Genomic DNA, 27,862 nt, shown 5'->3' with positions numbered 1-27,862 from the left:
GACAGGCAGTGAGCCCAGGGCTGCAGCTGCACAAGGCTCCATCCATTTCAGCTGAACCTTAGGAAAAGCTGCCCCTCCTGCAGTCCCATAGCAGGGCAGGCTCAGCCTGTCCCCCCTGTGCCTGCTCCAGGCTCATCCCTGGCTTGGAGCAGCAGCAGCTCCTCCAGGATCCCCCCAGCCCCACAGAAAAGGGTCTGTGGTCACCCCACTGTGGGGAGAGCACAAGCAGCTGGTCAGAGGCAGATTCTCTACAGGGACAGACAACTCAAAAAAGGTTTGGTTTAATTCAAGATGTTTAGCGAGAGGTTCTTCAATAAATAATGGGCTGAGGTGAGGACAGGGCTGACACCTCAGGACAGGCTGGTAGGGGGACACACAGACCAGTCACAGCTCCCTGGGGATGTGCTGCAGTAGTGGAGGTGGGTTGTGTAAGGGGCAGGAGACACATCAGCCCCAGGCAAGCAGGAGAGAAGAGCTTCATTCTGGTCCAGAGAAAGCAAGTGCTGAGAAAAAAATAAACAGGGGCTTGGGCTGCTAAAGAAACTGTCAACTAATAGATGTGTTAAGTAAAACTGGATAAGCAAAAATACCCCAAACTGAGGTAATGACTGAGGCTGGAAGGGTGTCAGGGGCCCTGAGGAAGCCCTGGGGCTGGCAGAGGAGCTGCCTGCCCGGTGCCACTGGCACTGCTGAACTAGAGGGGAGCCCTGGCTGGGGTTTGAAGGTCTCAAGGGCTGGGCTTTCCATCAGTGCCCTGTTTGACTCATAAACACCTCTTTACCTTGTCTTTGAGCCCCAGAAGGACCAGCACCTCCCAGAAGAGCCTGGAGCTGCTCCCAGACACCAAACATGGCAGCCCCTGAGGCTGCCTGCTCTCCAGCCTGGCACTAGTCACAGCAGCTCAGCTCCTGCATCCTTTTATTAGTGAACTCCCACCCGGGGGCTCAGTCACTGACAGGGCTTCCTGTGCCCATCCAGGCTGCAAGGTGACAATTGCTTGTTGGCTGAGCCCTGTGTCACCCCCAGTCCTGCCCAGCCCATCCACAGATCCCTCTGCTCCAGTCTCAGTTAAAAAATGAGGTGGGAATAATGGTGAGCAAGGGAAGAGCCTTGCCCAGGGAAGGGGGATTTGCCATGGGAATATAGCAGGGCCCCAGCCTGGCTGCAGCTCTGGGCCCTCCACACGAGCTCCTAAGTCCTGCAGCCAACAAGAGACTGCCCAGCACAGCCCAGAGCACAACACTGAGCAGCTGCAGGATCCTTCTCAGCAAGGAAAAGCTGCTGTGGTCTCTGCACACATCCCATCCCTCAAGATCCTGCAAAATCCAGCCTGGAGCCAAGAAGAGCTCTGGACCAGATTCTACACTCCCAGCTCCCCTCCCCTGCTACATTCCATCCTGGACAAAGGCAGAAAGATCTATACAGTATAATACATATATATTTCACTATGAAATAGCAATTTCATTCCCTGCCTTCTACTTTATGCATCCTGAATTATATACTTTTTACATCACTCTGGAGGGCTGGTGGGGCTGGGTAGTTTCTCATGCGAGGCAGTTGCTCTCCCTGGAAGTCACCCACAGGACACACCAGCAGCTTTAGCTGATGTGGCAGGACCTAAACATGATTCCCATTCCCCCCTTTCCCCTCCCCAGCTGCCCCTTTCCCCAGCAACGAGGGCAGGCTCTGCCCTGGCAGCCGGGGCCTGCTGAGGCTCTCTCCCAGTTCATGTAAATGGTTGCTCAGTGCAGCTCCATGAACCTCCCTCAGCTGCTCTGGGCAGCTGTGGATGGAGCAGGAGCAGCGGCTGAAGCCCCCGACATCCCGGGCACGGGGAGGAGCGGGCGGGAGGCGAGGGCGGGGACGGTGCCGCATGCACAGGGGAGGGCCCGCCCAGCCCAGCGGGGCTGCAGCCCCGGGGTGAAGTTCTACCAAAGGTCAGTCCCTGTGGAACGGGGAGTCCCGGCCGGGGGCTGTCAGCGCTGGAACCAGTGCAGAGCCAGGCGTCAGGAGAAACAATCCTATGGAAAGAAAAGAGGGCAGATGTTTTAGGGAAACGCTTAGGGAAAGTTGTGCTGGGGAGTCATTGTCCTGGAAATGTCAGACACTGGCAGCAAATGGGGCTTCCAGACAGGGAGTACCCTGTCTGTGGGCTCAGGCACTTGGGTGCTGCACTCTGCTCCAGCAGCTCCAGGGAAAAGGAAAGGGACAGCACATTGCACCTGCTGCTCCCAAAGGAGCCCAAGTAAACAAGGTCAGATTTTGATTTCCCTTCAAGTGAAACCAGCAGAAGTTGAGCTGTTGGCTGAAGCCATGCCCAGACAGCTCCCACAGCAGCAGGGTGAGCTCACTGCAGGAGCTGTCACAGGACAGTGGCCGTGGCAGGGAAGGGAGCTGTCCCCAGCACCCACCTGTGCTTCCTGTGCTCCCCCACGTCACATTGTCCGGCTGTACTCGATGCTGCTCTTGGCAGAAATGCCAGACCAGGGCAGGAGGCTGCAGAGGAGGCTCTGGGCTTGTCTGTATATCCTCTGGGGAATGGAGCACGGGCTCAGGCTGGCTAGTGTGGAGCCAATGTGCTGTAGGTAGTCAGTGCCCACCAGTTAAGGACAGCAACACTTCCACTGTAACTTAGCAAAGAAGATAAATCACTCCTGGACCTGCCCTGCCTGCAGGGACCCCTGACACTGTGGAAGCTGCTCAGCTCAGTCAGATCTGCTCCTTGCAATCATTGCCTCCACCCTTCTATCAAAAGCAGGTCTGCTCTGCCCTGTAAAGGATGGCAATGTGGGAATGGCAGCTCCAGCTTGTGTGGGAAATACCTGCTCTGAGGAGCTGCCAGTTCCCCTTGCACTCCACAGAAGATCCTGTGAGGACAGCAATCCATCCACCTGCCCAGGGAAGTTGGAACTGACCAGCTACACCCAGCAAGGATCAAGTTTCTTTTCCATGATCCTTTGACCTGAAACAAACCCCCCAAGTCAGTGTGGGAGCAGCCTGCTGAGATCCAGGCCAGCCCAGACTCACAGGGGACCCCAGACCACAGGAAACAAGACCAAGGGTTTCTCTGCCCTGTCTGTGGCCAAATCCTGCACCCTACAAGCCAAGGCACACCCAGCACTTTGGCCTAATACTTGTTCTCACTGGCAACCAACTTGCTCCAACCATCCCAATATCAAATAACTCCATCATCACCTTCCTTCTGGCTTCAGATTAAACCCACATCCGAGCAGGTTTCAGCTCCCACATCTCCCCACCCTTTGCTGTTGTGTTAACCCAAACCAGGGTTTTTCCTGTGCCCAGCAGCCTGCAGGGAAAGGATATAAGATTGTCCAGGGTGGGTGCCCACCGTTGATGTACAGGACGTAGGTGAAGCCATCTTTGAGGACCCCTCGGATGGAATAGTAATAGGGCAGGTAGTGGTGCTGTTTAAAGTCTCTGTTTTCATAGAAGTTTATTGCTGTGTTGTTGGTGGTGAGCACGTGCAGGTAGATGGCTTTGCAGTGGTCCTGGGCAGTGGTGGAGATGTGATCTTTCAGACTCTCAAGCAAGAGGGAACCTGTTGAAGGGAAAGCAGCAGGATCACAGGGTGTGTGGGGGGCCCAGCTGCACCAGGGATTGCTGCACACACACACCTGGAGACCCCAAATCCCACCCAGTTCTCACAGGACCTTCTACATGGTTTTCATACATGATCTCACATATGTGCATGGCTTCAAAACCCAGAGATTTTAAAGGCACAAACCTCTGACTCAATAACCACAAGGATGAGGCAGAACTTTGATGATACTGCCCATCCCCAGCAGAGCAACTCCTGGCTTTGGGGAGGGCCAGTGACTCATTTTTAATGGTATCAGTTCCATCCCATACATTTATTTATTTTAAAGTCATTTGATATGGCAGAGTGTCAAAACAGGACTTCAGAACCAGGTTATTGTTTTGTGTCTGCTAAACTTGAATCAAAATCTAAGAACTGCTGCGATTTTAAGATGCCTTCTAAGGAGGAGTGGAGACAGTCTCATCCAATCTGGATTTGCTGCAGCCAGCAGGAAAAACCAGAGAAGGGAACAGAGGATACTCCAGCCCCAAGAGACAACCTGGGGTTCACCCAAACCACCTCAGTGTGGTGTGAAGGACCCAGCAGAACCTGCAGGGGAACCTCTCCCAGGTGTGGTAACACCAGGCTAAGGCTCAGCCTCACTCAGGGGAGATGGCTGCTGCTGTTTCACAATCCCCAGGGCCTGTAGGACTCCCTGGAGGAGCCACAGGATTTCAGGGCAATCAACAGCACTGACATCATGTTATCTTGATACTCAGTGAGAATTTATATCAGCCAAGACCAAAAAAACACTGAGACATTGACAACGGAGCAGTTCAATTTTGTTATGAGATATTCCAGTCTTCTACCTGACAGAATTCCAGCTGTCCTGTGGTTTAACAGCAGAGAACTAGAAACCAAACCCTTTTACAAAAATCAGAGGAAAATCAGAGCTTTAGTGCTCAGAAGCACTGCTGGAGTGAAGAGCCTCCTGCATGAAAAGCTCCAGCTTCAAACACCACCAAAAACTTAAGAGAAAGGTCTCAGAAAAAGCAGCAGCATTTTTTTTAGGTTGTGTTGCTACAGGTGCAAGTTCAAAGTTTTTGAGAGAGCACAGCAACACGCTGTGCAGATGGAATGGATACAGGAAATACTGACTCTGAAAGGAAAAAATTCCAGCAAAATGGAACTTGGAACGAAAAAATAGGATTTGGAAATTAAGATAAGACTGAAAACCACCTTAATTTTACAGAAAGACTTCTTTACCACCCTCTGTGAACATCATTCTGTGCTACCACTTTCTTCCCTGTACAGAAAATCCTCTGCAGTGGTGTAATGGAAGGTTTAAACACTGCTCTCACTGAGGGCTCTGTGTGTATCCTGTATGTTTATACCTGTCCAAACATGCCTGGGGGAGAAGGGAGGACTTGGAGGTGCTGAGTTGTACCCATTTCCACTGAGGAGATTCCAGGTGTGCACCCCTGGGTCGTGCTGCCAAACCTGGCCCATTCCCTCCTGCAGATCAAAGATCCACCTGGAATGGCACCACAGGGCAGCACCTGGTGACAGAACACAACTGCTCTCAAGAGAGAAAGCCTTTCTGACTCCAGGGTTTCAGCTGGCATGTGGCAGCAGACAGCCAGAGCTGACTTGTACAGTTGAGATCTGATCAGGCACAAGTTAAGCTATTTTCCAGTTCCTTTTGTGGTTATCTCAGAGTTTGTTCTATCTGTTGAAGCTGAAAGATTAAAAAAGCAGCTCTATTTTCTGCCTCAGAGATCAGACTGCTGATACTCAGAAAGAAAAAAATTTCAAACCTTGCTTCTGGGTGAAGTTCTTACACTTTCAGACACTCCCAGCAGCAGCAGTTTGAGTTTTTGGAGTGCTCAGCTGGCCCCTGGGAACAGGATCAACAAAGGCCTGTGCTCTTGGGAAATATTTGCACATTGTGTGTGCCCACATCAGGAAAATCCTTCCCTGCACTATCCCACCTGCTGGTTCCAGTCATGGGTGAGCCTTTCCCACAGGGATACTGCAGGGAGATGCTGCAGCTCCTTCAGTCACACACACTGGGCACAAACAGCTGGCACTCAGCAGCATCTTACCTATTCCATGTTTTCTGAACTCCTTCACCACTCCAAGACTTAGGATGTAAGCGACTTGAGTGTCCACAGGAAAATTGGAAGCTAGGATATCTCCATCCTGAGTAGAGATAGGACAGGTTATTTAATAGGGTACCTGGGGAGGCACAGGAGAAAGCAAGAACCTTGTACTGGAACACCTGAAAACAAGGATAAAGCAGGAAACTTCTCCTCACTGAACAATCTTAGCTGAAGCTTTTGGAATTGAAGTTAAAATATCCAAGCATGGGGCCACTCCTATTTTCACATCATCCTCCCAGAGGCAGAACACAAACCGTGCTATTTCCTACCTATGTGCATTATTTGTGGGTTTAGGGACAGGACATGGTTGTTTTCTTTACCAGAAGGATTCAAAGTGCCAGTTCTGGAGTCACCCAGCAGTGTTTAGACCAACCCAGCGAGTCCTTGTGGCCTGCAAGCTGCACCTGAGCTGTGTCAGCTGGAGATCTCTGCCCTGCTGGGGAGGACAAGGGGCACGTTCCACAGGCCCAACTGCCCAGAGCAGTGCCTGAATTCCTTGGCTTTCAGCTTGGCTGGAACAGGAGCCTTTTGTAGAAGTTGCTGAAGATGCAGCTTCTGCCTTTGATGAGCTTTGAGATTAAGCCAGACAGCAGAGGTGAAGAGACCCATGTCCTGCTCTGTGCTCTCAGCTCCTGTGCATGTTGGATTATTGTTTAACCCCAACACTGAGGGGCCTCCAGGAGTTGGGCACTCCCTGCACTGCCCCTCCTGTTTTTTAATGCTCTTCTCCCATGCTGTCTTCACTGACCATCTCTTCTTTCTCTCTCTGCTGCACTGGATTGTCTCTCCTGGCCTCCAAGCTCTCTGCAGTCAGGTTTCCTCCCCTCAGGGCTCGGGACAGGGACTGTGTAAAGGGAGGAGTTTCTGCAGGAAGTCACCAGAGTGACTCACCCAGCACAGCTAAGGAAGCTCCTAAGAAAAAAAAGAAGTTTGTGGTCCCACAGCAGCCACGGGCAGGGACCAGCCTGCAGTGCCTGATCCCTCAGCTCCCCATGGGCCATGCCCAGCAGGAAGAGCCTCTGTGGTACCACAAACCCTTAGCTGGAGATCACCATGTGCTTCATTCCTTACATTAACTCAGCATCAAATGTCTGAATAAGGGAGAGAAAACCTCACTCCAAACAGGTCCCATGTCCATTCCCCAGGGCAGGATTTGGATTCTGTCCCAGGGCAGTCACACACCTCTTTGTGCACCTTGGTCCTGCTCTTGATCTCTGCCACGATCATCCCCACGATGGAGCCCCTGTACGTGGCTGCCAGGGAAAAGAACTTCTTGTTGGAAGTGATGTCTCGGTACCATGAGTCAGGGTACCTGGGAAGGAACCAGAAACAGGAATGTCTGTGGATGCAAAGCCTATGGGACAGGAATGAGATGCTCCTCAACTGGAAACAGCTGTTGCATCCCATTTGGTGCCATGGGTTCTTTCATCATGTAATGGCCTCCTGCCTTGCTAAGAGAATCACATTTTTATCTTGTAGTCTTTGCCCAGAGCTTTCACATCCATCTTTAGCAAGTTATTTTTAAATGCAAGATCCATCTGCCCTCATCTAAGAGTGTAAGGATCTCATTAATTTGATACACATGTTTAAAAAATGCTGCAAATTGATAGGGGAAAAAAAATATCACACCACCAGCCTCCAGTTCTCCTCCCCCTTCTGCAGCTACTAAAGGGAAACTAATACATGTTCATTTATTTCCAAGTGAGAGTTCAGCATGTCTTGCTTTTAAAATAAATCTACAAACTCAAAATATTATGAATGCTTTTGCTGATTTGTTATGTTTTATTCAATCTTAATTATAATCTGCTAGAATCCTCTATAAACCTCTGTGAAGCTAATGTTAAAAATCCATGAAGTCTCCAGCTGTGGTTTCCCTGGATGCTTTAGGCTGGAAATATCTCAGTGTCCCCCAGAAAAGCTCCTGTGGGTAATTTACCAAATGTGGGTCAGGGGAGCTGGCCTGGGCCAGGCTGAGATCAGGAGGAACTGTGATCTAAGGGAAGTCCTGCTCATTCAGAGCAGCCCCTGGGAGCAGCTCTGGGCCACTCTGGTTCAGCTCTGAGGGTGCTGTCCCAGGACACAACTCCCTTCCACAAGGGATGCTGCCCTTTTTCCTGGAGGTGTCCTCCTTCCCCCATCTCACTCAGTCTTTCTCAAGAAGCTGATTCCATCCCTTTAACGCCAAAGCCCATTTTCCTGCCAAAACCTGCACACAGGCAGTTTCTGATGACTCCAGCATGCTGCAGGACAGGCAGCAGAGGATATTTAACAACACCAGCATCACAGCGCAGGGAAGATTCCCAACCTGCTGCTGTCCTGGCAACAACCCTGAGGCTGCACAGAGCTGGAGCAGTGCAGGCTCACACCATCTGTCCCCAGGTCCCCACCCCATGACATACTCGATTGGGAACCAGTCTCCACAGAGCTGCTTGACCGTGTCTATGTCATCGTGGCAGAGCAGGCGCAGGTTCACATCCGTCAGTGCAGTCGGGGGCACCTCCTCTGTCATTCACGCCTGCAGGGGGAGGAGGAATGAGAGGAGAGATGGGACACAGGCTCTGATCCAGCAGCACCAGGAGGGGCTGCACAGGGATAAAGCTGCTTTTCCCACAAAAGTGAGTTTGCAGGAGAGGTGAAGCAAAATAAGGCAATATTAAGCTGAGAAGGGACTCGAAGCTGTGTTGGCCACAGCTCAGCCTGAGCCTTCCCTCCAGCCCCACATCCAGGTACATCCCAATCCCTGGGAGCACAGCCTGGTGACTCTGCCATATGCATATGACCACCAGCCCTTCCCAAAAGACCATTAAATGAGCCAACAGTGTGCCAAGTGTAGCTTGTGTTACATGGAGTATTCAAACGTCCCTGCAGGACCAACATTTTGTTAAAACAAAACTGAACAAACAGCCTAAAAAGGAAGCGCTGCTAGAGGCACATTTAGAAAGTCCTCTTGCACAACCCTGCCATCTCCAGTGAGTACACATTGCAGAGGATTCCACCTCTTCAAAACGTTCATTTTGTTTAACCTGTGCTGGTGAAATGAGATCTGGTTTCACTTCTCCTCATCCCTGTGTGCCACAGCTCCTCCCAGCCCAGCCACAGAAATCCCAGGACACCTTTTCTCCAAAGCCCTGCCACGATCTGCTGAGCACAAACACAACACTCACTGCCTTGTCTTCAGCCCTTTTTAACAAGCACCAGAGGGAAAGAAGCAAGTGATAGTTAAAGTGGTTGTAAAAGCATTTGTAGCACTGATGGATGACTGAAGAACATATTTTAGGCAGGACAAAGCCCCACGTGAGACAGACAAGATTAGTGGAGACAGGAGGAGTCATTTCCTTCATCTCTCTCACTCTGACCCTCCCAGGTAAAAGGATCTGACCAGGATGCAAATTAAATAAACCAAAGCCACCGCCCTTAACAAAAATAAATTACTAAAAATTTTTACTTTCCTTTCCCAATTTTGAGTTTCAAGTCTTGGTTTCAAAGCACCAAGTCATAAGGGGAAAGCTGCAGAGAGCAATATTTGTCTCTGCCTTCCTGTGAAAAGGGATGCTCAGCTCTCCAGTGTTTTTGATGAGCTCAGAGCTCAAGGAGGAACAGATTTAAACACCCTCCTCACTGGACTGCATATTTAACTTCAACACAAAAATTGTGTTTAGCTTGAACACAAAAATTGTAACTGCCAAAGTTACAACTGCCACGTTGGCAATTTTAAGTTGCCAAATTTACCATTGAGCAATTAATTCTAAATTATTAAGTTACTAAACTTACTTGGACAAGCTCTCAAGCACATGGTGGGATTCCCCAGGTGTCCTGTGCAGGAGTTGGACTCAGTGACCCTGATGGGTCCCTTCCCTTCAGCACAATCTATGACTCGACTCTGCCTGCTACAGTCACTCTGTGCTGAAATGGATCACTTGTTCCTCTCCAAAGAATTCCTTAAAAAGCATCACAGCCATTTTCCAGCCCGTTCTAGGACTGTGGCTGTGTGTTTACTGAGCATTCACAGGCAGCCCAGGTGCCAGTTTCAAAACTGCTTAAGCAGCTACAAAGCCTGCACTCCCTGCTGCCTTTAAAACCCCTTTTACACTGCCAGAACTGGCTCAAGCCCTCAGAGGCCAGACTTGGAATCTGTTCCCTGTCACAGCAGTGCACATACTCCCCACCCCCAGCCTCTGGTGACCTTTTAAGAAGCCTCAACTTCACCCCAAGGGACCCTGAAGAAAAAAGGACAAACATTTGCTGGCTGAGGCTCATCTGGATGCTGTGGGCCCCAGTGTCACCCCCCAGCCCTGCTGAACCCTTTGCTGAGCCATTTCAGAGCTGTCACACACCACAGGATCGTTTTTCTTGCAAAGTTTCAATGCCCCTGTAAGGGAATACCCCTTCTCAGCATTAATAAATCAGAGAGAAATGAAACCACCACACCAGAGCCGTGGTTTTGCTAATGAGTAGAAAAGGCAGGGCAGCCACAGGCTGAGAGGCAGAGCCAGCACAGGACACATTCCTGTGAGGATTAGTCCATGTGTATTTAACACCAGATTCTCACAGAGCTGGGCAAGCATTAAGAATTATCCCACAGCTGAAGCCAGCCTCAAAAAAAGTAATCCATGACTGTTTGGTTGAACAGGATAATCCCCCTCCCCTCAAATTCAGACACCCAGGGCTGGTTGTGTTTGCAGGGACTCTCTCCATCCATTATGTGACCCAACCCAGGTGCTCCAGCACATTTAAGGGACATTTGGGACACCTGTGTGGCACTGTGTCCTGCCACAGGGGTTTAGGAGAGCAGATCTTTGCTCCTTCCTCCCTGGCCAGGTGTCAAGTGGCTGCTGTGACCAAGAGAGAAGAAATTCCAGGCAAATCAATTCCCTTCATACCCAGTGACAGGCTCTGGGTCACCTGGAAAAACAGCCAAAGCAGGTCCTGGCCCTGGGCACAGCCCGTGGCAATGCTGCCCTTAGCACAGCCAAAGTCCTGAACTCAAGTCTCAGCCAACACAGTCATTTAAAAATCACTTTTAGAGACAACTTAAGAGGACAAAATTCATATTTGAAAGCATCAAATAAAACAAAAACCGTATCAGCGTAAAACAAAACCCTAGGAGCCAAAAGGGCTGTCAGGGCTTAGAGGCAGCAACACTGACAACACAAATTCTGACCTCTGAAACCAAATGGTGGCTTCCTGAGAAGCCAGACACAGGCTCCAGGGACATGTGGTTAATTCAGGGCCACTTTGGAAAGCCAAAGTGAAATTATCTTATTTTTCTCTTAATATCTTTTTCTCAGGTGTCAGCCTTTGGTTCATACGATGGCAAATATCCCCCAGTGTCCCCTCCCAGGGTACAGTGACCTCACCCTGCTGTCAAAACAGGAAGCACTTGCTCAGGAGGATTAGAAAATGAGCCAACATTCCATATTTCATTTAACATTTCATGTTTGTGAAGGGATAGTGAAGATAAACATTAGAAAAAGCTCAGAGGACACTCTCTTACAAAATACTGCACTCAGGAGGAAGTAGAACTAGAAACTGAGCATTTAATTCCCTTTCTTACCTAAAACCTGCAGATATTAATGCATAACAAATTCATTTCAAAAATACGGGAAAGCATAAAGGTTTTAAGCATTTTTTACTAGTTTTCTGCCTTGCTCTACTGAAGCAAATCTAGCAAAATGTTTTGGCCTCAAGTGTATTGGGTAGTTCAGAGGAACTGGTGAAATTCTTATGACAAATATTTAGCAGTAATGGAAGCTGGATGAAAAGAAATTATAAATGCATTACTAAATAAGCCAAATTGACATATAATTTTAAATTAAAGTACATAGTGAGGCCTGGACTTACTATTTATAAATGATGCCATAAATCTTTGGCATTAATAAGCTGTAGCTATAATGAGCTCAAGAACAGCATTTCACAGTTCTGTGTAAAAGGCAGCAGAGCCTTTGGCTCCAGGTCCTGTTGAGAAGGAGCAGTCCTTGTTTAGAGCCAGGTGCAGGAACAGTTTATTTACATGGACCAGTTGCTTCACAGCTAAGAGACCTCAGGTCAAGCTTTTCTCAAGAGCAGGAGGTTTTCATTCCCTCTCAGAGCTCTTGTATTTAAAATAAAAAAATCATAATAAAATCTACACAGGATCACATTTCTAGGGAGACTGGCAGCCCTACAGAACCAGCACTCTTAATCCAGTTCAAATGCAGGATAAAGCCTGATGTTTTGGCAGGCAGCTGCTTAAATGTGTTTGAAAATGCCTTGGGCACTTCCATACCTACAAAAACCTGGCCAAGTGTTCTATGAGTTGAGATTTCTCTTGTTTAGCACTGTTAGACATGTTTTAACTATGTTTCTGCCTTGTGCATCCTGCAAAAATGAGTTTATTTCACCAGTGAACAAGATGTTGGTTTCATTAATTTTGACTTCAGCTTCCATGCAGATAAGCTCATGAAATTCTCAAATTAAAAAAAAAAAAAAATCATCTAGCAACAAATATCACTGAACTTCCTAGCAGAATAAAAGCCTATCTAAAGTAATCTAAGACTAAAGTCAAACAAATAGTAATTAGGATTGTTTACAACTCTAATTCCCAGTATAGGATGTATTGACTTTAAATTTAGTTTTCACACAAAACCCAACGTGAAGGAATCTTCTTCACTTGCAGAAACAAAGCAGGATCGAAGCTCATCAATATCTTTTACTTTACTTAAAAGCTGATTGAGATCAATTCATCCTATAAAAAGCAGGAAAGCTGCTGCAGGGAAGAATAAAGGGAAGCCCTGGCAGGCTGTGGAGTTTGCAACTCCAGTCACAATCTGCACAGTCCTCAGATCCCAGTGACATAAGATTTCCAGGAAGGAAAAAATAATAACATTTGGCATCCTCTCTCATTTGTAAGTAAATAGGATCAAACAAAGCCCAGAGAGAATTTTAAAGCTACCAAAATGCAGGATTTTAGCTGTGACTGAGTACCACAGTACCCCAAAACAGCCATGAAGTCTGCTATTATCTTCCAGAACACGAAGCAGGAATTTTCACAGCTATAAGTCTCTCTACCTTGTGCCATCTGGCACTGGGGATTTGATTTACATTAAACCATTCAGTCTGAACCAGTCTAATTCCACAAAGCAGTAAAGATTTCCCTGCTGCATTTCATTTTCAGCTTACTGTGTTTTCAGGTTACTGGTCTCGCAGGGAATGTTCCACACAGACACCTCTGTCACCAAGATCCTTTCATTTAATACAATCAAAGTGCAAATGGATTTCAAAATATCGTGAATTCATTACTAAGAATCTCAAAGAGGTGTTTCCAGGATTTAAGGCAACATTATCCAGGCAACAGCAGCCAAATTTTTTAAGATTTTTAAATACTTGGCTTGACAGCTTCTCAGTACTGCTTCCAGTATGGTCATAGAATATAAATATAAAAGGTTGGAAAGACCCTTTGGGGTTTAACCCAACTTAAATCAGGTTGCTTAGACCCAAATAATGTCAGTGAGGAGCAAATCTCTTCACCCTGCCTGGAATCAGACCAGCTCCTTTGGATCTAAAGGCATAACTGGGGGCATCAAATGTGTTGCCTGCACCAACACCCCCAGCCCTGCCAGTGTGCAGTGCCAGCACACCTGAGAGGGCATTTGTTACCCTCTGTTTATCGAGGTAATGCTCCTGCTCCTTCTAGAAATGCCACAGGGGTTCATTTGGGACAGGCAGAACACAAAGCTGGGTACAGAAGGTACAGCTCCTCTCATTCCCACAAACAGAGAGAGCCTGGAGCTCTGGGCACACACTGAACACTGCTGGGTGATTGTGTCACCTCCACCCCTGTACACCCATCACATCCCACAGGAGTGCTGCCCAAAACTGCCAGCACTTCATTCCCTACATTAGCAGGAGCTTGGAATGAGTGAGATTCTTAATGAGAAATCTGGGACAAAATGACTGATTCCCTGCCTTGGTCTGAAAAAATCACAATAACGTGGGTGGGTGGAAGAGGCTCAAATTATGTGACTTTACAACTGCCCAGAACACCTTTTGGTCTGTGTTTTTTCTGCCTTTTCTACCAGAACCAAAAGCACTGAGCCTCAAAACCCCTTGTGGACCCCTCAGGGGTGTGCACCAGCTCAAGATTTGGAACTCAATATATAAATTATATAAATAATTTATATATAAATAATATATATATAAATATATAAATTCCTTCAATAGCAGCTTCTCTCTGTGCAGAAACCTGCCCTCCTCAGTCTCCTGCTCCAGCACAGCTCCCCAGGCTGCCACAGGAGGAACACTCGAGGTTAATCCATGTGGATCCCCCAAGGCACAGCCCAAGCACTAATGGGATTCTCTTGGGGACATCACTCTGGAGAAAGGAGTTTTTGGCAGTGCCTGGACTTTCTTGTCCAGTAAATCCATCCAGGGCAGTGTGTTTGAACAGCACCCCACAGTGGAGGAGGGCAAACCCCAGTGAGCTCGAGGAAAAGGAAGTTTTGCTTGTGTTGTAAAGAAAGGTGAATTCATCTCAGCCCCAGGGAGGCTGGAGGGTAACCTTGGGTTGAGATAAAACATCTGCACCAGTGAATTGTCAGGAGTCCTGAGCCAATTGTTAATAAAGAATCACATCTTCCTGAGAGAGCCACAGCAACACGGCAGGAACATACACACAGCTGAGCCCAAAGTATAAAACCTGGACAATTAAAAAAGGAAATTTTGAAGGAAGCAAAGCAGGCTTCAACCTGTGTACTCCTGACTGAGCACACAGAGAACAGGAACAGGCACCACACCTGGATTTGGATCCAACCACACACTGCCATCACTGTGCTGAGCTTCTGCTGTGATTTCAGCTCATCACCCTGATAAATCAGACTCACACCTAACACCAAACACATCAAACAAGTCAATTGGATATTACATTGGTCATTACACCCTCCTCGTGTGGAAAGGCTACAAGAGCTTGGCCAGAACTGAACTGTGACAGCCAGGAAGGCAACACTGTCACACACAGCCTGGGAAAACCATCCTGGCAATCAGCCCTCCTCCTAAAGGCTCACCCCAGATGGCTCAGACTATTTGTCCTCAGCTCTCAAATATTGAAAACACTTCTCTAAGAACACAATTGTGCCTTGTCTGCAGCTCCACACAATTTTTCACTCTGCCCAAATCGAGGTGTGCACACCACAGCACTGAAAGCCTCCAAGCAAACACCCAGAATCACTGCCATTAACACTTTGGCCTCCTGCCATGAAGGATCAGGATTTGAAACAGTCCCCAAAAGGACAGTAAGAAGTGAGAAGCCAAAATGTAGTTCTAGTTCTACCTGTGTAACAAGCAGTGGTTATTTATTAGAAATAAAGAACACTTACTGTTAATGAAAATTCTTTTAAATTCTTCCACACACTCAGCACTGGACTTGTCAGACTCCCAGCAGCAGAAATATGAATGTTTTGCATGTGGGTCGCTTTTCTGGGCTGTTCTTTCACCTCACAGCTCTGGAAATATTACTGGAGATGTGGATTTCACAGGAGCCAGTCCCCAAATAAAGTGTCTTTAAAGCACACAGCACAAGGCCTGGCTTCCTGCTGCCCCAGATACAGCAATTCCTCCGGGGAATGGAAAACAAGAATCTCTAAGAGGGTTTTGCTGTTAAATCTTTTCTTGTTAAGATGAGGAAGGGAAAATCTGCTTTGTGACAGTGGCACTGTGGGGAGTTCAAACCCACAGGGTCACAGAAGAGGCACATTGGCAGCAAGCTCCTTGCTGGAGGAGAGAATTAATGCACAGCAAGTTTCCAACAGGCACCTCTTCCTCCAGAAAACAAACAAACAAAAAAAAAATCCCCAAATGATCCATCACACCTCCAGGCCCACTGCCTTTTCTGAGTTAGAATAAACAGCCACACAGAAAATGTGTGTAGTGAAAAAACAGCCAGAAATGCAGCCTGCAAACCCCTGGAGGGGGGAATTTGGGGCTGCATCCATTTCCTACACACTGTCCTCATTATGGAGCAGCATTGACAAAACCCGGCCCCTCCACAGGAGACACCAACACAACCTCCCAGAGGCCACTGCAAACAAGGTGCTTTCACATAAAATAAATTTTGAAAAAGCTTGAAAAGAACATTCCTTCCTCAGTTGTCAGACAAGTGTCCCAAACTTAACACCCCTCCAAACACTTTAAAATCTGAACTAAAATGGCTCCTTTTCCTTTCCTTTTGCAGCTTTTTTCCAAGCATGACACACTCAGGTTCAACTCACAAACTCCACTGCTGCTGGTTTAAACTAATAACATTTAAAATGGATTCTGGCACAGGTGTCTGCTCTGACAGCCACAGTAATGAGCTGAGAAGCAGAAATAAAAAACTTAATTAAAAGCTAATGTTGGAAAAGTGAGCAGCTCCTGTTTCTACCTCTCTGCAGGGAGAAAAGGGTGGAGAGGACACAGAGAGAGACATGAAACTCAGAATTTTCTTCCACACTCTGCACTGAAACCACCAGACTTGCTGTGGCTGGTTAAAAACCAGGAAGGTGGGAGTGATCCCACTCTGAGGATGATTTTGGACAGCACTTGGTTTCCAGGTTTGCAGAGAAGGTGCTCAGCTCAGGCAGATCCCACCCTGCTGTCACTCTTGGCTGAGCCCCAGCTGGTTCTTTAAAAACATCTGAAAATGTCCCTGAAGGGAATCCCTGCCCATGATCAGCCACCAGGATTCCTCAATCAGCTCTGCCAGGAAGTTCCTGAGTTTCCACCTGTAATTCCTCAGGTATTTACAACAAACCAGCCTTTGCCACCACAGCTCCCCTGGTGACCCCATAAATGACCCTGGGAGCGGCTGGGTGGGGCCAGAGGGGTGGGAAAAGGGCAGGAAATGAGAAAAAGGCTTTTGGGGTGGCAGGAACAGCTCCCAGCACTGACTCACTGACCAAACCCCTGTACTCATAACACTCCCCAAAAAAACCCCATCCCCACATGCAAATAAATAAGGATCATCTTTACTGGGAAAGAAACAACACCAGGCATGAGAGAAGCACCAGGCTTTGTAAATAAAAATAAATGCACGTGTTCTGTTAAAGGCTCTTTGGATAAAAGAACATTTCCTGAGCTCCACTGGCAGTTCCCACAATGTTTCATCACATCCAGCTCCAGGCTGGATCCCAGGAGTGGGGATGATTGACACTGGTTTAGGAAAAGAAGGGAAAATCAGGAATGCCACAGATTTTAAGAGGAATTCACAGGACAGACACTTTCCATGTCAGACATGAGAGGTCAATTTGCCTCAAGCACATCAAAACCTGCTGAGAGAAACAGCAGCAGCTCCAGAGAGCAAAACATTGTCTCTGCACCTCTCCTGAATGTTCCTTCCTTTGCCACCGGGTGTGGAAACATTAATTAGAGCAGTTTAAGATGTAACAGAACTACTTTTTAACCTGTAAGAGAAAATATTCTGCTTTAAAAGCCACTGTCACTGCTTCTGAGGGGGGTGAGGCTGCTCAGGTTTATCTCATAAATGAGTTCACACATTAATTATCACACAGTGGGACAGACCCAGCACTTGGGGATCTGGGGCTTTTTGTTTGTTTTTCTTCCACCTCACTTGTGAGAACCTGCTGGAGTTTATTCCAACAGACAATTGGATAATCTGAACTCACACCACACTCCGGTGCTCCCAAAATGCTCCATAAAGACTTCTAAGACTAAGGAGAGGCAGATTAAAAAAAAAAATAATTGCAAGAATTAATTAGATTAAAATTATCCAGGATGAATCCAGAGTGAAAAGAGAGCCCATTCAGCAGATTTATAATAACCAGGATGGAAGAAGAGAGGAATAAACAGGCAACAAAACTGGCTGCTGATCCTCTGGGACAGGGCACAGATTTCCAGGAAGGTAAAATCTAAAGTTTTTGGCAGTTGCAGAAATTTTCCACAATGCCAAAGGCCAAGTGAAACTGTAAGCTGGGAGATTAGAAAGAAAAAACGAAAGCAGCTTGAAGGAATGCAAACATTTCCAATTTGCAGGGGGGGAAAGAACATTTGTGGCTCAGCAGCAAAGAGAATTGTCAGAACAAACAGAGAGGGGAAAAGACCCATCTATAAAGAGCCAGGTCTGAGGTTGGTACAGATATTTAATGTCTCTGTGTCTGAATGAAACGCCAGAGGAGAAGGAATCGTGGCCGAGGTTCAGGAGATCACCCAGAAAGGGCTGGAGCTGCTGCAGCACAACGAAATCGGGATAAACCAACAGTTACAGAGCAGGCCGAGTTCAAACTCAACAAAAGGAAGATAGTTAAATATTTAGAGAGCTCGCAGTGGGATACGATAACGATCTGCTGCCTGAAATCACGAATGGATTGTCCAGGATGCGTTTTAGGTCCTGGCCGGACACAGCAACACCGGTGGGCTCAGTGCAGCTCCCAAAACCCCCAACGAACCGCCCCGAGCGAGCCCCGCGCTCCGCTCCCCCCGCGGGAACAGCCGGGCCCGCCACATTCCCGGCCTCCCCCGGAGGAGGAAACAGGAATGGACACAGGCGACAACAGCGGCACCGAACTCTCCGGTGACGGGGAAGGACGGGAGCGCAGCCCGAGGGCCCCGGGCCGGGCGGGGTTGCCATGGCGACTGCACCGGGCCCGTCCCCGATAAAATCGCCAGGACAACGCCAGCCCCCTTACCCACCACAGAGACCCCCCCTCAAACTCCTCCCCGCTCACCTGGGAGGGGCGGCGGACGCGCCCTCAGCACATCCCGGGCGGCGGAACCGGACGGAGAAGCGCCGGGCGCGGACACCGGCGGCACTTCCTCAACCGGGGCACCGCGCAGTAACGCGCCTCCCCATTGGCTGGCGGCGGGGGGCACTGACCGCATGCGCCCCTCACCCGCCGCGCATGCGCAAAGAGGGCGCGCCGGTCCCCTGAGGCCACGTGGGCGGAGACCGCGGCCCGTAATTAATTTATGCAGCGTAATTAATTAAAGGCTCGTCCTGCAGCGCAGGCGCTCGGGAAACAGGAGGTGAGGCTGGTCACGCCCCTAGATCACCTGGCCGGAAGTTTTCCCTCAGTCCTTTAAAGGAATAGGAGGCAGAACTGTCACGCAGTATAAGGACTTGATGCCTTTAATGGTTCTAATGCTGAAATTAGAAGTTCTTAAGGGTTTTTCCTTGTTGTTGAAGCTCTAAAGAGTGAGATGAGGCAAGATAATTCGGTCGGAAAGCACCTACAATTGCCTAGTCCAACTGCCTGACCAAAAGTTAAAGGTACTATTTTTATTATGAGTTCAACTAGATGAACTGGAGGTTGGACCAGGTGATCTCCAGAGGTCCCTTCCAACCCTCACTACTCCATGATTATTATTATTAACCTTCCATTTCCACGTTTTCCTTGCCAGGTGTTCCATTCAGATCAGATTTTCCCACGTTCCAAGGTAATTTGCCCTTTTTTTTTTTGCAGCCAGTGTGGAACCAGGGGTGCCCCATCCCCTCACAAGGACAGCAGCAGCAGCAGAGATTTTGTCACCATCTCTGATGTGTAGGAAAAACCTCTTTTTCCTGCTTTTTCATCCTGCAGAGGGGGGCTGAGAGAAGCACAGCAAGACAATAAAGGGGCTGGACACCTCCTTTGGCAAACTCTGCTGTCCTTCCCAGGGTGATTCCCTGCACTCAGAGCTGGCCAGCACAGCACTGCCAACCTTTGGCCAGTTTTCCAGCCAGCATTAACAAAACAACCCAGATTTCACCCCAAATCTTCAAGAAACACTGACTGAGGTGTGTACAGAGCATTTCCCCAGCAGGGAACTTCCTCTGCAGCCACAGATGGGTTCTGTCCCTACCCCAGCACAGCTGGACCTTCTAATCACTGAAAAGAGAATAATCCAATTGCTTGAAATTGTTCTAATTGTTGGGGGGAAAAAAAATAAAGCAGTAGATCTGTTTTATCCTTCTCAAATTGTTTCCTTTAATAGGAAGTGCTGCTTTACTCTACCCTTGTGCTTCTGAAACAAAACGTTTGCCTTCCAAAAATATACAGTGTACACATACTCTGTAGCTATAGATACAAACATTTACAAAGAAACAAGAGGGCTGGAGTGGAATAGCTTGGAAAAAAAAAATAAAAATCACACAAGGCCTTTCCTTCTTCTGACCCTCCCACAGCCGGGCTCGCAGTGCTGTAAACAGTCCCAGGCTGCTGCAAAACACAATTCAGGAGTATCATATCCTTAGAGCAAAATGATTTCCACACCCTGTAGAGGTCTGGAATTGATGTTGGCTATTCCCATCCCCTCCTCTTGTCCCTGTGATCTGTTTTAACATCTGCATATCCCCCTCCAAACCCACCACAGCCCCCCAGGGCAGATCCCCAACAAGGCCAGAGCTCAGCTTTGCTCCAGAGAGAAAAATGTGGTTCCCAGGAGTTTGATTTTTGTCTGTGAGGCTTCCTGAGGCTCGGGGAAGCCGGGACACCGTGCAGGCTTAGCGGATGGGCCTGTAGGGGAAGGACATTCCCGGGATGAAGGTCTGCACGGGGTGAGCCGGGAGCGCGGGGTGCGCGGGCAGCGCGGGGTAGCCCAGGGGAGGCGTGTGGATGTGCGGGTAAAACCCCGGGGGAAGAGCCCCGTGGGTCGGCTGCTGCACCGGGCCTGAGATCACCAGCTGGAGGAGGCTGTGGGGAGAAATTCAGAGATTGTTAGAGGAGCTTTTATTGTCGTGGTTCTAAGGATAATTCATATCTGAGGCGCGGCGCTGCTGAGAGCCGAGAGAACAGTGACATGGTTTTGTTCTTTACAGCTTCCAGGAGGCTTTTTTCCCCTTTTCCTCCCTTTTTTCCCCCCCTTTTTTCCCTCTTTTTTTTTCCCTTTTCTCCCCTTTCCCTCCCTTTTTTCCCCCCTTTTCCTTTCTTTTTTTCCCCCTTTTCTCCCCTTTTCCTCCCTTTTTTTTCCCTTTTCTCCCCTTTCCCTCCCTTTTTTCCCCCTTTTCCTTTCTTTTTTTCCCCCATTTCTCCCCTTTTCCTCCCTTTTTTTTCCCTTTTCTCCCCTTTTCCTCCCTTTTTTTCCCCTTTTCCTCCCTTCCCCCCCCCTTTTCTCCTCTTTAATTTTAAGCTCTGCACTTTTTGCAAAAAGGCAAGAAGCTCATTGAGCTTAGAGTCAGGTAAAACCAGTGGGGAATTAGACAATTTAGGGGCAGGTTCCTTGCTGGAATCTCATTTCCCTTTCCTGTGCCTTTGTTACAACACAGGCTGGCCAAGATCACCTACAGGTGGGATCACTGAAGCCCCTTTCTGTCAGGGATCCAGGGAAGAAGCACCAGCACTGTGTTACCTTTATCCTTGTGCTAAAGTGCACGTGAATAAAGGCCAAATTCCAAAAAGACAGATTTTTAAAGGAGATTTTTGTCTCAGCAGCCCTCAAGTGTCTTGGAACATGCATCAAAGCCAACACTTTGCATAAAAACTGCAAAAAGTCACTTACTTGTTATGTGGTAGCCTGGAGCACACAGTCCTCAAATCATCTGAAAGAGGACACAAGATTAACAATAAGGGTAAAGCAGAAATTAGATTAGTTTTCCTCTCTGCTGTCCTTTTCTAGGAAGGTCAGATTACTGAATAATCATTAATTTTACAGAATAATTACTGATTACTGAATGATCAGGAATCTGTCACCATCATCAGTCAATAAGAGATCCACAATCCCTCTCTCAAGCCCAAAACCTGGATAGGAAAGAAAATGTTTCTCCATTTCACCAACTTTCCCCACCAGCCCCTTTATTGTATGTTTGACATTTAAGACAGACAAGGCTGAGGATGGATTGTGCAGTACCAACACATCAACAAGAAGTGACTGAGACATAGGAAGTCCAAGGTGTGACCCTGCCCAGTAGCTGTTTTGTATTGGTTTGGGGATTTTTAACCATTGCTACTGTAAATAATGAGTTTGGTTTCTTTTTTGCTGGAACCTATCAACCAGAAATTGCACTTTTTTTTTACCATCTCCAAACTTCTGCTAAAGCAGAATAGCTGGAACCAAGGCATTTAACAACATATCCCATTGATAAAGTGTTTGCAGGAATATCTTGAGAACAAACTCCTGCTTTTCTAGATAAACACAACCCCAAACCACTCAAATATCTGGAATTTCAGCAGCCCCTTACACTGAATTACCTTCCACAGAAAGAGCAAGTGCTGAGAATGTTCCAGCTAAGAACAAACACAGCTGAAATCAGCCCTCAGATCAAAACCCTCTGATTTCTGCTTTTTCTTATAACACTCAAGAGTTACTTTATAAAAGATCAGGAGGAAGAACACTGAAATTTAACCAGCAGCACTGGTTCAGGCAGGACAAAAGCATCAAAACCCTGCTTAGGCAGAGGCCACTCTCTGCAGCTGTGGTCTGCACTAAATGTCCCAGCTGTTAGAGAGCTTCAAGCCTTCTGCTATAACCTAAAATTGCCCATTTTCAAGAGAATGTAACAAGAAAAGAGTCTGTGTGGCTGGCCCTGCCCTGTCTTGGGCCACTTCCCTTTTATCTCTCTGCATGTCTTTTGGAAAGAACTGGCTTTGGAGACAGGAAATCCAGACAAAAGCCACGTTAGCAACCCCGTTTTTAGTGTGTTTAACTGAATTTGGACACACTGTAATGGAGTCTCATTGTAGGTGAGCTGAAGTTCCAGAAGTTTCAGTTGAAGAGGTATTATTTGCTTTTCAAATTCTTTGTCTAGCACACCCACCCAGGGGTTTATGTGCTTCATGGCCTCTCCCCCAGCAGGCAAACTCAGAGAATTTAAACTGAAACAAAATCAAATAGTGCTTTTTGAACAGCTACAGGAAATTCTGAGGGGAACAAAGTGTCCCCAATGCCAGACAGCCAGACACAACCCCCTGGTGCACAGTGAGGGCTGTGGATCAGCCCCAGCTCTGCAAAGCAATCCCTGACTCACCCACAGCAGGGATCTCTCTTCTCTTATTCTCCATCCAGCTCTTTTTCCTGAACTATTTTCTGCACTAATCACTTTCTAAGAGGGACAAACTACTAATTATGCTGTGAACACCTCCATCTTTACTCCCCTCACTCCAAAACTGCCCCTTACAACTTCTTCTGCACCCTGGAGGAAAATAATCTCTACCATCCCCACAAAGAACTCACCTCTGGTGCACAGGAGAGCTCCTGATGCCATGGCCACCTGCAAAGCCTGAGCCAGCCTGTCCAGAGCAAGTTCAATCTCTTTGGATGCATTGAGAGGATTGAGTTCATCAGACAGTCTGTTAATGTCCTCCACCAGAGGAACCACATGGTCAAAGGGTACCAGCCCCAGGCGCCCGTAAAGGTTTTTCTCTGTTAAATGCCCCTGGAGCATCATCAGAACCTGCAGGACACTCAGATGCAGCTTGGAATAGAGCTGGTGGCAATCCCTGTCTTCTCCTGAGGGCGAGTCCTTGGCAATTTTGTTGGGAGGGTGTCCATTGGAGAGAGAGGCTTTTTTCTTCCTCTTGTAGGCCAGGGGAGCCTTGACACACCAGCGGATCAGGCCTGTCAGGGGGGTGAGCTCCAGGAACCCGATGGGCAGGTTGGCTGCGATGGGAGTGTTCAGGAAGGTGATGAGGATCAGCCGAGGGTCCTCAAAGATCCAGGAGACAATCAGCTCCAGCAGGTCCGAGGGAGGGATGAGGTCATCTGGAGAGAGGAAAGTTATTGTGGGGGAAGCTGAGCCTTGCATTGAAGCACAGGACTTTAATTTAGGCTCTCATTAGTCTCTCACACACACATCCTACTCTGTCCCAATTACAATTCCAGAACCTCCCCAGTTCTGCTGTTTTTCCCAAGACACCAAAGGTAAGTTGTGTCTTCCCTGGAACAAACATGTTCCTGTCACCTTCATCTTCCCCACCTATTCTGAAGACAACACCAAACATTGATGTTTATTCCCTTCCCCAGCAAAGCTTCTTTTGTCATTTTCTTCTCTGCCACCCATCATCTGCTCATTTTTTCCCTAATTTCAGTCTCCATTTATCCCTTGCCACAGGAAGTACAACAGGCAAGGGAAATAGGAAAAACTTGTTGGGTGAAGAGAAGGAAGTGCCAATAATTTAACTCATTTCTTTCAATACTTACTTACTTAAACAAATATGTCTTAGGGAAAAACACAATGCAACAACACAATTACATGACAGGTAAAAGATTATAAAATTATGTAAAGTTTCAGGTGAGAAGTGAAGAGACAGTCATGAACTTGCCTACAGACAAGAGAAACCCTGACACATCATCCTGTCACAGGGGGAATGCTGGATTGATTGGTAGAGCAAGCTCTTTTTTCTTGTGTCACCAAAAACATCTCAAATAAACTAAGGAATTAAAACATTACTTCCTGTGACTCAACTTATTTCCTTTCTGACATGTCTTCAGACATGATGATGGGATATAAAACATGCTCTGAGCTCTACCAAATACTTTGTAAATACAACATAAAAGCTAAGCCTGAACCTCTCTTTCACTCTCAGTAATGCTAAGCTGGAGAAGAGTATGCAAAGCATTTCCTTTATCAATAATAGCATTTGCTTTTCTGGATTATAAGTAGTGTTGGTATTTAGTGTATGGTTGTTCTCTGGACTACCACGAGCTTTCTGTGGCTGAGTAGAGCTAAATCAATCTTGTTTTAGACACCTACAATTGTGGCAGGTCACACACACAGTTAAAGAGTGCACTGGAGTTGTGTTGTTGATTGTGCTTCTCACCACTGCCCCACAGAAATCCTGCTCCAGCTTGCCAACATTCAGAACCTGTTTCTCCCCTTTTTGGAAGGGATCAGACTGACAGGCAGCCCTGAGTCTCTCTGAGGGCTGACTGAGCCCAGACAGATCAACTTTCACCTCCCAGAGCTGCTCAGTCAACAAGGTCCCATGTCCTTTGCCCTCTGTGGAGGACAACGCCCTTTGTGTCAGGTGTTCCTGGCTGCTCCTCCAGCAAAGACTCTCTCTTGTTTCCCAGAGAGGCTCCAAATCACTGGAAGTGTCCAAGGCCAGGCTGGACAGGGCTTGGAGTAACCTGGGACAGTGGAAGGTGTCCCTGCCCATGGCAGGGGGTGGAACAAGATGAGCTTTAAGGTCCTTTCCAACCCAAACCACGCTGGAACTCTAAGTCAGTTATTTTTATTCTCACCCCAGTGCCAGATGAGGCAACAGCCACACCCCTGAGCTGCTTGTGGCAACAATTACACGGCAACACCTCTTCAGGATTCCAGCAGTTAAACCTCTTGCAACAGTTAATTCTCGGTGCATTACTCTGCACCTCTTTACTTGAAAAGACACAGCTGGAGAACACTTACCTGAAGAGAGGTCATAGAGAGCTGTGACTGATGTAATGAACTGGCAGCAGAAGCGAGGGCTGGCAGTGAAGATCTGCTTCAGGGTCTGGATGGAGCCTGGCACCAGGTTGCAGTAGTCATCCACCAGGGCTCGTGCCAGCCTCACACAGAACACGGCTGGGGTCCTCTGCAAGGACAGCACACAGGGGACACCAGCTCACACCTGTCACAGCCTGCTCCAAGGGCTCTGTCCCCTCCCCACAGGGTGCTGTGGCTGCTCTCTCTCAGCACAACCAACACCCACTCTCACAGAAATAAAATCACTGTGTTGTAATATTAAAATAGATGGTGATGGTCTGAGTTTATGGTATCTGTGGCTTAAAATTGAAACCTTTTAGATCAGTATTTTGACTTAGGGATTTTTTTTTTTTTTTTTTTTTTTACTACTTCAGCAACATTTCTTCCCTGTGAAGGCAGTGAGGCCTTGGCAGAGGTTGCCAGAGAAGGTGTGGCTTCTCCAACCTGGCCTGGAAGTGTCCAAGGCCACACTGGACAGGGCTTGGAGCAACCTGGGACAGGGGAAGGTGTCTCTGCCCATGGCAGGGAGTGGAATGAGATGAGCTTTAAGGTCCCTTCCATCACAAACCATTCTGCGATTCCATGATTCTAACACAGGTCTGTAGTTCAACTGGTTCACTTGAACTGATATTTATATATATGCCTGATATTTATAATGTGGAAAATATTCTGTGGAATCCTCACGTCAGTTAAAAGCTGCCATCTGAACTAAAAATACACCTTTTCCTGCTCTCCAGGTAATATCCCATCCTGCCCTCCCAAAGGCTCACCCTGTGGGAGAAAAGGGACCCCAAGGAAACAGGGCTGCTCTGCCTCCTCCCCCCTTCCCTCCCAGAACAGACTTTCCTGCTCCTGTCCCTGTGCCAGCTGTGACTTCTCCCAGAGCCCACAGTGGGGAACCTCAGTGGGAAAGGAGCAGACAGAGGAGATCCCCAACCTACTGCACTCACAGAAGACTGACACAGGTATTTTGTGCTCAGATTTCAAGACAGGGGTTTGCCTCTTGCACACACAAACCTGCACATCGGGAAGGGTTTATTTCCCAAACTTCAGAGTCAGCTTTGTCAGAAAACATGACCATAACTGCCAAGGTTTGTTCCCTGTGTTGGTCAAACCCTCCACTGAGGGTTCACTGAGCCCTTTCAATATGCAGAATTTGGGAGGGATTATTGAAACTTTCACTGACAAAAAACCACCCAAACATTTTTTTTTCTTCCAGTGCAGCACATGAATGGACTGGCAAAACTCTCCCTGATGGCAGAGGACAGGAATGGACACGAGCACAGACATGGGGGCAGCTCAAACTGCCAGGGAGGAGCAGCTGAACTGTGACCAGCTGTGCCACAGTTCACTGAGCCCACCCTGGAGCACCCCCTGAGCCCTCCCCCAGGCCACCCCTGCCTGCACAGGAGCTGTACCTGCAGCCAGAAGGCAGCACAGTCCAGCACAGGAACCCTGCAGACAGCCACTGCCATGGAAACCAGCTTCCCCAGCAAAGCCATCCTGCTGTCATCTGCTTTGTTCCCCTGGGGGCTGAAGAGAGAGGAGAAGATGACCTGCCGGACCGAGTCCTTGGTCTGCTCTTGGAAATAATTGCACATGATCTCCAGGAGCTGCAGTTCCTGAAGTGGGGTCAGTCTCTGCAAGAAAACAGAAGCAAAGCTGTAAAATGCACTGAGCCTTTTTTAGGCCCACAAACCAAGTGAAAAGACAGGAATAGTAAAGGCTCAGAGCTTCCTTCTGGCCTGAATCTTTATGCACAGCACACACACTCGGGCTTCTTGAACCACCACTGCACTTATCTGGTGACACTGAAAAGCTCCAGGTTTCATTTGAACACCTGGATATGCAAGGCTGGTGCTTTCTGCACCTGCAAGTGCTGCCCACCAACTGAGAGATGAGGGGCGGAAATATTTCCTTCTTCTGCAAATAACATCACTGAGGACACTGCTGGGCAGCTGTGGGGGCAGAGCTGGACTCAGCAACACTGAGGGCTGCAGCGCCACATACCCAAATAGTCACCAGCAGCTCTGGCTTCTGACTGCTCCACTCTGAGGCCCCCCAAAAACCCTGGCAGGGCCCAGCTGTAGCACTCAGGGGCTGTGGGCAGCCCCCAGCACCTCGAGGTCCATCACACCTCCTCGGGGCCAATCCACCAGGGGTTGCCACCAGTTCTTTTCCTGCCAAAAAACCTGTCACCAGCACCCCAGGGACTCTGTACTGTCCTCTTGGGGCTTCAGCCTCCAGCAGCAGAGCCTCAAGGATCCAGCCTTGCCCATCCAAGCCCTCAGCCTCCAGCAGCAGAGCCTCAGGGACCCAGCCCTGCCTATCCAAGCCCTCAGCCTCCAGCAGCAGCCCGCTCCGGAGGGAGCCTGTCCCGTTCTGAGGCCTCAGGCTCCAGCAGGGATCCTGCCCTGAGCTCCTGGGGCCTGCCCTCCATCCCCACTGGCCGGGGCTGTGTCCCCCGCCGCCCCGCGGGCCCGTCCCGCTCCCCCCGGGGTGTCGGTGCCGCACCTTGGGCGGCGCCCCGCGTTCCTTGGGGACTTGGAAGAGGAACTCCTCCAGCAGGTCGGTGGGGCCCTTGTCCACCAGCGGCAGCGGCGCGTTCTGCAGCTGGCTGCTGAAGTAGATGTCCAGGTGGTAGAGCACCTCCTTGGCGGCGCTCAGCGCGTCCCGGCGCAGCAGCGAGTGCCGGATGTCGCTCATGGCCCCGGCCCGGCCCGGTCCCGGTTCCAGCCCCGGTCCCGGCCCCGCTCGGCGCGGCCTCCGCTCGGCGGCGCGGACGGGCGGGCGCTACGGCGGCCGGGCCAGGACAAA

The 27,862-nt window shown here is 48.6% G+C and overlaps 2 protein-coding genes across 2 annotated transcripts; both read right to left on the bottom strand.

Annotated features, from left to right (window-relative positions):
• Positions 1-280: 280 nt before the first annotated feature.
• NAA60 (N-alpha-acetyltransferase 60, NatF catalytic subunit) lies at positions 281-18,507 on the bottom strand. The gene is made up of 7 exons (XM_083872513.1): positions 18,393-18,507; positions 8,100-8,215; positions 6,883-7,012; positions 5,644-5,740; positions 3,325-3,559; positions 2,412-2,592; positions 281-2,021 (listed from the first exon to the last, which is right to left on the bottom strand). The coding sequence occupies exons 2-6, from the start codon at positions 8,207-8,209 to the stop codon at positions 2,436-2,438; spliced, it is 729 nt and encodes a 242-aa protein (XP_083728639.1). The 5' UTR covers positions 8,210-8,215; positions 18,393-18,507; the 3' UTR covers positions 281-2,021; positions 2,412-2,435.
• Positions 18,508-19,206: 699 nt separating this feature from the next.
• INTS15 (integrator complex subunit 15) lies at positions 19,207-27,788 on the bottom strand. Its single transcript, XM_083872178.1, has 6 exons — positions 27,560-27,788; positions 26,464-26,685; positions 24,989-25,154; positions 22,813-23,340; positions 21,142-21,181; positions 19,207-20,336 (listed from the first exon to the last, which is right to left on the bottom strand). The coding sequence occupies exons 1-6, from the start codon at positions 27,749-27,751 to the stop codon at positions 20,147-20,149; spliced, it is 1,338 nt and encodes a 445-aa protein (XP_083728304.1). The 5' UTR covers positions 27,752-27,788; the 3' UTR covers positions 19,207-20,146.
• Positions 27,789-27,862: the final 74 nt, after the last annotated feature.

The sequence above is a fragment of the Zosterops lateralis genome, assembly GCF_965231275.1.
Source record: "Zosterops lateralis genome assembly, chromosome: 15".
NCBI lineage: Eukaryota > Metazoa > Chordata > Aves > Passeriformes > Zosteropidae > Zosterops > Zosterops lateralis.
Note: the sequence above shows the minus strand (reverse complement) of the source record. Positions and strands in the feature narration are given on the sequence as shown.

Bases quoted from the DNA above. Each gene is read 5' to 3' on its own strand.
- NAA60 (XM_083872513.1), bottom strand. From the start codon at position 8,209: ATGACAGAGGAGGTGCCCCCGACTGCACTGACGGATGTGAACCTGCGC. The intron at 3,560-5,643 runs GTAAGATGCTGC...TCCCTTCAACAG, and splicing joins GTTCAGAAAACATGGAATAG to GTTCCCTCTTGCTTGAGAGT. The intron at 2,593-3,324 runs ATATCCTTTCCC...ACTGGTGGGCAC, and splicing joins CACCCACCCTGGACAATCTT to TGACTACCTACAGCACATTG.
- INTS15 (XM_083872178.1), bottom strand. From the start codon at position 27,751: ATGAGCGACATCCGGCACTCGCTGCTGCGCCGGGACGCGCTGAGCGCC. The intron at 23,341-24,988 runs GTAAGTGTTCTC...TCCTCTCTCCAG, and splicing joins TCTCTATGACCTCTCTTCAG to ATGACCTCATCCCTCCCTCG. The intron at 20,337-21,141 runs GTAAGTGACTTT...TTCTCCCCACAG, and splicing joins TCCAGGCTACCACATAACAA to CCTCCTCCAGCTGGTGATCT.